This window comes from Eublepharis macularius, chromosome 11 (assembly GCF_028583425.1).
Source record: "Eublepharis macularius isolate TG4126 chromosome 11, MPM_Emac_v1.0, whole genome shotgun sequence".
NCBI lineage: Eukaryota > Metazoa > Chordata > Lepidosauria > Squamata > Eublepharidae > Eublepharis > Eublepharis macularius.
Window position 1 is genome coordinate 32,385,041 of NC_072800.1, and position 12,545 is coordinate 32,397,585.

General features: G+C 42.6%; 1 protein-coding gene across 1 annotated transcript in view; it reads left to right on the forward strand.

The window, feature by feature from the left end:
• The window catches only part of ULK4 (unc-51 like kinase 4), a 259,528-nt gene that overhangs the window by 39,341 nt on the left and 207,642 nt on the right, over window positions 1-12,545 (forward strand). The window contains exon 20 of the mRNA XM_054992150.1: window positions 6,687-6,848. Coding sequence (XP_054848125.1) covers window positions 6,687-6,848 — 162 coding nt within the window. The remainder of the gene's footprint in view (window positions 1-6,686; window positions 6,849-12,545) is intronic.

The window sequence follows — 12,545 nt, forward strand, 5'->3', positions numbered from 1 at the left end:
GAAGGATGAATTTACTATTCACCTGAGGCCCAATTGTCACAACTGAGGCCCAAGGCAAAGCTGGTGGCTCAAAAAAATTCTTATGAGATGTGTACAAAGGGATATCTGGCAAACTCCTTTTCATCAAAAATAATTTTTAGGTAGAGAATTCGTTAAATGAATGATGCTTACAATAGAGGACAACAATAGAGTTTCCTTCTAGTGAGGATCCAATGCTTTTTTCATGCCTTGAATGATATAAATAGCACAATGGAAACTTAATGTAGGAAACAAAAGTTCAAGATAAAAATCAGGAAAAAATAGTTTGGTTCAAACATCACTGAAAAGAATCTAATAATTAATAATGGTTTCCTTTTGTTTCCTTTTGGTTTAATGTTGAGGTGAGGGATGTGTTTCCATTTTTTTAAAAAAATCTCTCCATAATCACAATAATGCATGTATGAATCTGCACCTGCCTAAACATTTTCTTGCAGCACACACACATAATATTTAGCCTCAAGGAAAGATGCAGCTTATTTTACTCAGTCTGAATTTTGACCTTCCAAATACAAAGGTTTCAGATATAGGTTCCATTAATTTTATTTATTTATAAGTTAGTTAGTTTGTTTGTTTATATCATATATAGTCCGCCTTTCTCACTGAGACTCAAGTTGGAGTACATAATGTGAGATTAGTACAATCCATATCAAGAAGATTTCCAAACAGTGTCAAGGGCATTTCCATAAACAGTGTCATAGGATTTTACAAAGACATTAGCAAGGATCTAATACAGAGTTGAAGAATTGCTGAAACAGAACATAATCAGTTCTAGGACTGACATTAGATAACATGAAGCACAGGTAGTATATAGGACGGAGTACATAGTCAAAGCAACAGATAATATGCTGAAAGAGAAGATAATCATAATGGAAGGGGTGAGGTAATTTGCACCAGTTGTCTCTTCCTCCTGCAGGCCTGATTTGCCTCTCATGCTGTTCCCCTGTATTCTGGAGCAACATTCTGGAGGAGATCAGCAGGCTGCTGCTGGAGAGGGAAGGCAGCGCTTCCACTGACAGATATGCCTTGTGTGAATGGAAAATTTAGTCTAAATCCAACCCACGGTTTTTCCAGAGTAGTTGAAAGTCTAACTATGTAGGATTTTTTTTTTAAAAAAGTATTCACTCAAATGTTTTCTTTTAAAATACATAGAAAAAAAATGAACCATCATACTGATAAAGGCCACTTTGCATTTTTTTAATCGTTGAAATCGCCACCTTGTGGTCATCAACTGGTACAACAGGAAAAGCCAGCTAATTAGAAGAAGCAGGGAACTGTGGGTTGCCCTAGAGAACCTTTTAAAAGGTGGCGGAATTAAGGTTAGACACCTCTGGATCACCCTGTAATGAGAGACATGGGGTTGAAATAGCATGTGTGTGGCTTTCCAGAAGCATGTTTACCTGCAGGCAGTTACATCTGAGTGAAACTAGAGAATGGCATGTCTGGTTAGTGCCTTGGAAGACTACGACTCTGTTTAGGATTGAATTGAATGTATAGGTTCTAAAAGCTATCTAGTGAGTACCAATGTACTGTAACTGAAATATTATTTCAAGAAACATTTTTGTTGCAAAACACTTAAAAGGTTAAAATCCTAAAATAAAACACCTAAGAGGGAAGTCTTCCATTTAGCATAAAAAGAGTCTTCATTTTTGTTTAGTTGTTTGTTTGATAGACACTGAGGTTATACACCTGAAACATTCATTGGCAGTCATTTCAGTTTTTAAGAGGACGTTGACCATTTTGAAAAGTACAGTGCTGTACACCATTGTTACCAGCGTTCAGATCTAGAACCCCTGCTGAGAATTGTGTATTTATACATGAAAGTAGGATATAATCCAGGAATGTTCTTGAAACCAAAGGACTCATCTACAGGTACAGGAGATTACCTTGTCCTGAGCACTGGACTAATCCCTTGCAAAAACAATTTAAATGCTGTTGACTATAACAGCAGTGTATGTAGTTGCAGATTGGTCTTTGATGCTGATTTGGGTTTTTTTGGTTATTTTTTTAAAACCTTTTTTGTGATATTTTTGTGATATATCCTGCCTTATGTCTTCATACGCACAGCATCTAACAATGCAGTAAAAGCTACAAGGACACAAAAACATTGTAAGTATCTAGGAACAAGCTAAAAGCAATCCATAATTAATACATACAATTAAATAAATCCAAAATTAAAACACACAAAAACAATACACCCAGTTAACTCCAATTCACAATTAAAAACACAGCCAAATCTGCCAAAACAGCCCACCAAATGCCAGCTGGAATAAAATAGTAGTACATGCCTTCCTGAACACAGAAAGTGATGGAACCCTCCACCATTACTTTGGTTGACAGTCCAGCGGAACTGACCTAGAACAGAGAGAGCCCATGCTCTAACTGTTGCCAAACAGACCATCCTAGGCAAGAGTACCAGCATGAGAAGTCTGTATGAGGAGTGTAACTATCACACAGGAGTATACCAGGAGATGTGGTTCTAGAGGTGTAAGGAATCTAAGCTGTGAAGGGTTTTAAAAGTGATAACCAGTTTATGAATTAAAATAAGGAGAAAGTGAGTAGAGGGAGTTTTTTTCTCTTTGATACTAGAACTCCATCACTAACTAAAACTCATTAACTAAAGATGCAAAACAGACGAAAGAAAGAAGTTCTTCACATAATTCATAACTGATGGAATATTTTGCCACAAGATGTGATGTGCCACAGCTACTGTTATAGAGGTCACCCTATTCTTATGGTAAAACAGGCCAGTTTTGTGCGTGGATCTTTCGTGATCCAAAAAATCCTCATTCTTCTGAAATGGATGAGTCTTGTCAGGAGGTGGGTGGGATGGTTACTTTAGAGATGTTAACATATAGCCTGTTACAAAGGCTTACACCACATAAATCTTTTCCAGTCTGTTGCCTCTCACAAGTCACAACCTCCCTTGTATAGCCCACAAGCTTTGCATCCAACCCCTCCAAGTCCTGGGTATAAAATCACACCTGATCCTGCTCATTGGCTGGACTAGCTTCCCACTTTGCTATTGCTATTGGACTAGAAAAGACATCCTACATCTCAGAGTCATCTACAAATATTAAATGGGAAGGAGACTTTTGTGAGGTAGTCACTTACTCGGTGAATCTGAGGTCTGTCTGATAGCAGCCAGCCATTAGTCTGAATGCACTGATGAACTGCATTTCCTATGCTTTAGAGGAGAAGGTAGTACATACAGATATTTACTTAACTAACAAAGTTCTGCTTTTCTTTTTTCTTTTATTTATTTATTTATTTATTTTATTTTATCGTATTTATATTCTGCCCTCCCCGCAAGCAGGCTCAGGGCGGATAACAACACTAAAACATTTAAAACATTTCATATAAAACATTTAAAACATTGTACAAAGATATTAAAATAGCAGCACTCTTTTCTTGATGGCGGCAATACCGTTGATTACAAAAAGTGCAACAGTGCAGTTGAACATGGCAGCAGCTTAAGAACAGTGGTGGGCAGCTCTCATAGGGAGGGGAGTAGATGTTGTATCCTCCAGCCAGTGGAGGCCCAGCCTCAGCCATAAGCCTGGCGGAACAACTCTGTCTTACAGGCTCAGCGGAAAGATAGTAGATCCTGCTGGACCCTGGTCTCGGTAGACAGAGTGTTCCACCAGGTAGGAGCCAGGGCTGAGAAAGCTCTTGCTCTAGTCGAGGCCAGGCGGGCCTCCTTGGAGCCAGGGACTGATAACAATTTCTTTTCTCCTGATCGGAGGGTCCTCTGGGGAATATACGGGGAGAGACAGTCCCTCAGGTACGCTGGCCCCAGTCCGCACAGGGCCTTATAGGTCAATACCTTGAACCTGATCCGATACTCCACTGGCAACCAATGCAGCTCACGCAGTATTGGTGTAATATGCGCCTTATTTGGTGCTTTCATAATGATGCGCGCCTTTGCATTTTGCACCAGCTGTAATCTTTGGGTCAGGCACAAGGGTAGGCCTGCGTAGAGCGAGTTACAGTAATCTAACCTAGAGATGACCGTTGCTTGGATCACTGTAGTTAAGTCACAGGTAGACAGGTAAGGGACAAGTTGTCTGGTCTGCCGCAGGTGGAAAAAAGAAGACCTGACAACCGCTGTGACCTGTGCCTCCATTTTCAGGGAGGCATCTAGGATCATCCCCAGGCTCTTAACCCTTGGAACAGGCACAAGCTGTGCCCCATCGAGGGTGGGGGGCCGGAGTCCCGAATCCAGTCCCCCATGGCTCAAGTATAGGACCTCCATCTTTGTTGGGTTCAGTTTCAGTCTACTCTGTTTCAACCAATCAGTCATGGCTGCAAATGCATGTTCCAGGACATCTGGGGCTGAGCCGGGCTGGCCGTTTCTGTTCTGTTCTGTGTTTTCCAAAATCTTAAACCTTATTGTCTTGTTTTTTGTGTGCCCTTAGACAAATCGCTTAAAATTCAATCTATTTTTATGGAGTGACTGAGTTGGGTTGCATTATCCCAAGTTTACTGCTCTAGAGGTTATTAATATTCAGCTTCAATGTTTTTAAAAGAGAATTCACGGAACTGTCAACCTGTGGATTTTCCAGAAACATCTGGCTGGCCACTATGGAAGGGTGGTAATCTAAATGAACACTAGGCCTGTCCCAGGAGGGCTGCTCCCTCTGAGGGTTAATGAACAGATAGAAGACCAACAGTAGCCACCTCCTGCCTCCACCAGGCACTGTTGAATGGTGATGGCTGTTTCTCTTCACTGCCACCCGTCTATCAATGACAGGCTCGCAGTCAGCAGTTGCAGTCCTGCACTATTTGTTTTCTTACCATCAAGAATAGCAAGTAGCCCAATCCTATCTAGTGCTTTACAAGCTGAAAGGAAAACTTCTTATTCATTAGCATCCTTTTCTTTAGTATGATTGGTTTGAACATCCACTGAAGCTACAGGTGGTCAGCATCTCCTAAATTTTACTGCATTGGGATAAAGTTGGAAAATGCAACAGATTCTTAGAAAACACAACAGGATTTCCCCCAGACTGTTTATTGGAGAGATTTATGGGAATTGCAAGAGGGACCTAGTGGTTTAATGAAAGCTTTGTACTCCTTTCTTATGGACACATTTCTCTTGACTAGCTCAACTAATAGACTCATGATATGGCAAAAGTCATCTTTCACCATAAGAGACTAAATATTAATTTAGTTCAGGCTCTTCCTCCAGAAAGCTAATTAAGCAGAAAATGGTACAGTCTTTCTGCCTATATATTCTCTTTGATAATAGATCCTAAATGGGCTGAAGAGAGCCCATCTCAGGTGGCAGCAAATTGAATTAGTCTGACAGCCTTATTGAGTTCATGGAAGATTGTGACAATCCATGACTCTTTACCAGCCAAGATTCTGTGACTGTCTGGCGCAGGCCATGCTTCATCTCATTATTGGATGTCATACGCAAGCTAAAGAAACCCTTTGCTGCAGAAAATCACTGTTGTATGTTACTCAACTTGTTACCATTTGTCATAATTGATATCTGTTGAAGTTATGCTTTGGTTTTGATTTATTTAGAATGTGTTTTAGTTTAATATGCAAGGTTTAACGTATACTGGGATTACAATAAGTAAGTGCTTTCCATTATTATTCATATGTAATAAGAAACTCATATAATCAGTCTTTTAAATAGCAAAGTATTTTCAGATCATTTTCAGATAGAGTTATGATTTTCAGATAGAGTTATGATTTTCCATGGTTGGGCAGATGTTTTGAAATAAAAACATGGATTTCAAATGAAAGCTATATTTATTTATACTACTTTGCCATAAAAACACGTGTGCAGTGATTTTAAAGTCACTTAATTGCCACTCTTTTGTAATGTTTGTTTCACAATGCTACATTTATGTTACACAAGCACAATTTTGGTGTTAATGCTACAATCCAGATTATTCTGAATATTATACTTATTGATATGAGAAGTAATTCCACTGAAGTTGGTAGCACTGCATTAGTATAAAATCAGGGTACGATAAATCTTTGGATAAATATTTGAAATGTTTGACCATACATTAAAAAAACTGTTCTCTGGAGCTTTATCTATTTTCCACAAGTTAAAAAAAATACTGTGATATTTAAGATTTTGTTTGGCCTTAATGGAAACAATATTTTGTAATGAATATGAGACATGCAAAATCCACTTACTTTGTTTTTCATTACTAATTAATAAATACTTTTCCTCTGTGCAACAGTGGATTGAATTGATCAGTCTATTTTTGGACATAACCTGTTTGCATAAAATTTATGTGATTATTTGCAGTTACCTTCAGTCTTAACCTGTTTGGAGATGGCGAATTCCAAGACGGGAGAAGGTTGCAAGGCTTTGTTATTGAGTAGAATGGATAGGTGTCAAAGTAATGGTTAAAGGAGACAGTCTTCCAAGGCTGGGACAAGATTATTATCACCTGGGCTTCAAAGAATCCAACATAAATGCAAAGGGGTCTCACTCTAGTTGGCCATCCAGTGGAATTGACTTACTAGAGAGAGCCTGTGGCTGTGACCTACCTGTTGCCAAATAGACAATCGTAGGGGAGGGTACCATTGTGAGAAGGCTGTATGAGGAGTGTAACTAGCACACAGGAGTATACTGGGACATGTGGTATTTTAGAAGGAGTAGCTGTTGTATTTTTCCTTTTTAGGAAGAACGTATTGTGAATCACATCGCTGCAAAAATAGTTGAAAATGTCTGCTCCACTCTTTCTTGCCATGCTCAGGGATTTATTACTGGAGAAATTGGACCAGTGTTATGGTATCTTTTTACACATTCAACCATAGATTCTTTAAGGATAACTGCTATTTCGGTAAGCAAATTTTGTTCTGAAAATAAGCTCATCAATTTTGAACCTAATTTTTATGTTTTTGTGTATTTTAAAAGTTCTGTATACTACAGTGTGTAGAATTTCAAATACATTTAAAAGCTTTTTGACTTTGTTCCAGTCCACATACTGTGTTTGTGCGTGTGTGTGTGTATTTATACATGTTTGTAGCTGCATATGAGTATGTAGTTTGGCAGGCTGATATATCCATATTTTATGTTTCCAATAAAAAGTATATTTAATAAATTTGTGTAATATCAATCAGGTGAGGATGGGCATAAAGAGACAGACTCCATAGTTGTAATAAGCACTGTAACAAATATGACAGCATTGCATGTAGCTGAGAGGTGAGTACTTAAAAAATAAAATTTCAGATGATTCCTCTTCTGTACATTGATGATAGGGAGCTGATCTTATAACCAAATTGGTCTTAAGCAACTTACAGAGTTATGACATTTTTAGGCCTCGGTAGTCAATGTACTTAAATGGGTGTAACTTTGCTTAGGATGACCAAGGGAGCTTTAACTCTTGAAAGCTCATACCCTGGAAATCTAGTTGGTCTTTAAGGTGCTATTGGACCTGGATCTTGCTCTTTGACTGCAGACCAACACTGCTATCCACCTGAAACTGTCTGGATGGCCGATAGCACTTTTGAGCATGTTTTGTAAAAGAGAGGTGGGCACGGACCGAAAAATGGACCAAAATTTGACACAGACCAGCCTGGTTCAGCGTTCGCGAACAGGCGGGTTGTGAGATGCATGTTTTTGACAGACATGACAACTTTTTGGGTGGTCCGGCGGTCCGTGAATCCAAACTTCCTGGCGGTGATCAATCAATTCCTTAGGCAATGGAGGGGACATCAGCAGACCTTTTCTGGCTGTCAAACAGAGAGCTCCATTTCTTTTCTATGAGAGCAGAAAGAGTCAATTCCCCCCCCCCCACTTCTCAGGCAAGTGGTTTCAGTTTCCAGCAGGCAGTAAGACCAGGAAAAACTGCAGGGTGGATTTTTTAGTCACAGAGGGAGGTATTTGAAGCTTTTGCTTGAGATTCTGGCTGTTCCTGTTCCACAGCCAGGCCCAGGGGCTAAGCTTGTGAGGACTCACAGAATACTTTTATATATTATTGTTATTAACAGTATCATTATTATTTCGAGCACTTGTCCTGGATGGGAAGGTGCCTGGGTAGGTCAGGGCTCTGGACCACCCCTTGTCCTTGCCAAGTGCGAATGCACCCTCTCACAAGGGGAATTTTAATCTCCTTCCCCATGGGTCCTCCCATTCCCTAGTACACCAATGCCTGCCGCCCTCTGGCTGCATCCCAGCAGAGGGACTCATTGTCCATAGCTGGGTTCATTCCAGGAGGATCTGAACCCCCACCCTTTGGGAATTCCTTGCTACTGGACCATGAGGATCCGTGGTTTTGAAGTAAGTTTCATCGATGGTCTTCCTGTGCAGTCCCACATGGGACTGCGCATGCACACGCCTGCCGACTTTGGAGATTTTTATAGCTCAGAGACACTAGGGGGTGCCTTCGCCTTTTAGCGCGCATGCATGGCTGCTTTTCCGGCTGAAAACAGCCTCTAAGAGGCAGGACGCCCCCGATGTACCCTCAGTTCCTCTTTTGCCACCGACAGTGGATGTTCTACTTCTTGTTGCTCAGTGTGGAAGATGTCGGAGAAGGCCCTGTTCAAGAGGTGTGTCTCCTGAGATAGAAAGATGACCAAATCCGATGGTCACTCTAGTTGCCTGTACTGCTTGGGGGAGACCCACAACACACAGGTTTGTAAGCACTGCTGTGCCTTCACCTTGAAGGCCAGGGCAAAGTGGTCGGAGAGACTGCAGGCTTCGTTGTGGCAGCGGGCTATGGCCACTACAGACCCACCGGCTGTGTCTTAGGCCTCTACCTTGACGGGTTCCTCTAGCCTGCCTGGCCCGGGCCTGCCTGGCCCGGAGCGAAGACACCATGCTCCCACTCATCCCCAGCCCATGCGGAGTTGCGCCCAACATCGGACCCTATCGAATTGATGACCCGTAGTGCCTCAGCCTGACAATGGTAATCTCGGATCCAAAACTTTAGAAGTTGAGAACTCTTTGGAGTGGACTGCCTTTGATAGAATCAGTGACCTTGGAATGCTCACCTCAGGCCCAACATGAGGATTCCACTTCGAGGGCTCCAGGCTCCAAGACTGGAGAATACCCTCCGTGTCGATTGCCTCTGTGGACCGGCAGTCCCCTTGGAGCCAGCAGGGCGATCCTTCGTCGGTTCTGAAGCCTTCGGTTTTGACTGTCATTTCGGATCTGGCCACAGGTCTAGAGAAGAAGAAAAAGAGGAAACATCGCTCTTCTAAACGAGATAAAGCAATTTTAGAGAGTGTTCTCTCTTCCCACCTGCCCAACAAGTCTAGATGGGAAATCAGATCTGAACCCTCTAACAAGAGGCATAGGTGATCAGGTGATCATCCGTCCTCTTGCAGCACCTCTCGCTCCAAGAGTTGGCTGGAGGAAGACATGATCTTGATTGAAAAGCCTCCTACTTCATCGGGGAGGTCTAGATCACTGGGCCACGGCTTTTGGTCTTCGCGCTCCTCTCGTGAAGAGAGGGAGTATTCCAGACATTGAGTGAGCCCCATTCTACATGAGGGGAGTCGTCCAGAAGCAGCCCTGTACTGTTGCCGCAGAGAGGGTTCCTATCACTTGGAACATCTGACCAGAGACCGCTCCAGATTGCCTTCGGTGAGGGCATACTCTTATGCCGGTTCTAGATGGACCTCATATGGTTCCGACTTGGGCTTTGAGGGGGACACCCTGCCACCCAGGCCCTATGACTCACCACCATCTGATTCTCCTGAGGGCGTGATCGGCCCTACGGAGGATGCCTCACTGACAGACGATTTCCATGCCTACACTGAGCTTTTACAGAATATGGCTAAAGCCTTGGAAGTGGATGTTACGTCCTTGGAACCAAAATCGAAGGATAAGATCTTACAGTACATTTATTCGGGGTCCACTCCTGCAGTTGCCTTTCCCATAATTGAAGGCTTTGTGGATCTCTTTAATGGTTCTCCTGTAGCCTTCTTAAATGATCTATCGTATTGTCTGTGCCCGGAATATGGACTGCTTGTAGCTACACCACATTGTCCGTGGCTGAAGTCCAAAGCGTCATTGCTTCTTTGCTCAGAGACACTGACATCATGCCCCCCTGTTTGTTTATATAAAACAGTGTTGTATTGTCCGTAAAAATCTGGACAGTCTTGTTCCTTACGGAATCTACAAACAAGATCAACACATACAACACTGCCTTTAATTCCAACAGATTAATATGCTCCTGCCATTCAGAGTCATTCCATATACCATGAGCATAAGGAGACGGCAGTGGGCACAGCGGTTCTACAATCTATTTGTCTGTGACTGCAGTTCACAACCACCACCCAGGTATTTAAGCTTTGTAATCTCCCATATGGGACTGCACAGGAAGACCATCGATGAAAAACAGTGATGTACTTACCTGTAACTGTTGTTTATGTAGGTCTTCCGTGCAGGCACACATACCCTCCCTCCTTCCCCACTAACACTCTTGGTACTTACCTTGGGGTATGGCAGTGAAAGAGGACTGAGGGTACGTCGGGGCATCCCCGCTCTTAGATGCCGTTTTCTGCAGGAAAAGCGGTCGTGCATGCGTGCTAACAGGTGAGGGCGCCCCCTAGTGTCTCTGAGCTATACAAATCTCTGAAGTTGGCAGGCCTGCGCATGTGCAGTTCCATGTGTGCCTGCACAGAAGACCTAGATGAACAACAGTTACAGGTAAGCAACACTGTTTTTTTGTGTCGTGGTGGTACAACAAAGCAGTGAGTGCATGTTTTTTTTTGTGTTGTGGTGGCGCAACGAAGCAGTGAGTGCATGTTTTTTTAGGTGCAGTTTGTGGCAATAGATATCACATGGGATTGTGTGGTGGATTTTGGGTGGCCCCATATAAAAATCAAGAGGATCCATGAGGATCCGTGCTTTTGAAACATGTTTTTTCGCCATGGCAGCACCACGGATCGGTGGGTGCATGATTGTTTCGGTGCTGTCAGTAGACTAGGGCACGATCTATAATATGACAGCCTTTTTGTTTTGTTTCAATATAAAAATCATATGAATTCATGAGGGTCCATTTAAAATAATCTGAATCTGACTTTTACCTACTCCCTTTGATTTTTTCCTAGAGACCGTCATTCCACTCTGGTGGCTGTCATTCCAGCCCCAGAGCAGTTTAGCTGCTCCCAGGGACTGTCATTTCACTCTGGAGAGGGCTTCATTCCAGGACCAGATAGAGTTGCCAGCTCCAGGTTGGGAAATTCCTGGAGAATTTGGGGGGTGGGGCCTGAAGAAGACAGGGTTTGGGGAGGGGAAGAACCTCAGCACGGTATAATGCCATAGAGATCTTCCTCCAAAGCAGCCGTTTTCTCCAGATGAACTCCTCTCTGTGGCCTGGAGATCAGTTCAGGGAGATCTCCAGCCACCACCTAGATGCTGGCAACCCTAGGCGCAGAGCAGAGCAGTGCATCTAAGCTTGTGCAGAAATAATAGAGAACAGCACCTCTGCAGAGCACTTTCCATTCTCAGAGGAAGATTCTCTAATTTCATTCCACGTTTTCATTACAACTTTTTGGTGCTGCAATGTATCTCAATGAAGCCAATGCAAATCAATTGGCATTTTTAGCTCTTATTATATCTAATGGAACTTTCCTGGGGGCAGCTGTTTTGGGTGTCTATAAATCGGATATCCGAAATCCAATCTTCACCAAACTTGGAGAGTGGCTGGAGGAGAGCCTGGCATTTCTGAGTGTGAAGGGGGCAATCCTAGGGCCCCCAAAAGTGACGGACTGCAGACCAACGAACTGGTCCGCGAACAGGGATAGGTCCGTGCAAAGTTCGTGTTCTGTGAAATGCGATGGACTGTAGACCAGCAGTCTGTGGTTTTCTTCCTGGTCCGTGCCCATGTCTAGCCCAAGCTAAAAGTTGTGCTTTTAGGGATAGAAAATAGGGATAGTAAATATCAAGTCAGTTAACTGAAATAGCTTAGGATTTACTTTCATAACAATGTTATTTATGGGAGCTGACAGTTTTAATAACCTTGCCTACAAAGAAAACTTAGTGAGGAAGACAAAGTTGAAGATCAGCTTCTTTATTTATCAAGGTATCTATTGTATAGTAAACCTTTTGGGGGCACACTTTTGAAAAAATGTTTGCTTAGGCTTCCATTCACAATCCACCTGGGCTGTCGTCACACGGGCATCTCTTCCGTTAAATTTACAGCATATAGCGTCCTACCTGTTATCGGCACAGTAACGTTTCTTTGGGTCACCTAACGGCTCTTCGTGCCACCAGCTGTCCGCACCGAAGCACTCTGTTCTGTTCTCTCTAACTGCGCAGAAGCAGCCCCCCCTTTTTTTTATTATTCTGGCGTTTAATTCCGCTATAACGGAATAACAGCATATAAACATTCCGTTAGAGCAAAACATTACGACCCTTTTGTTTTTCCAACTTTGAAATTATATAAATAGCCCTTTGCCCGCAGAAAACTCCCTGTCTGACGTGATCCCCATCGCTGAAGACTCTTCCATGGCGATTGAGTCATTTTTACTTCAGCAGAAAGTTTGCGTTGTCGTTATGGCGTTATAAGGACATAATAAAATTAAAA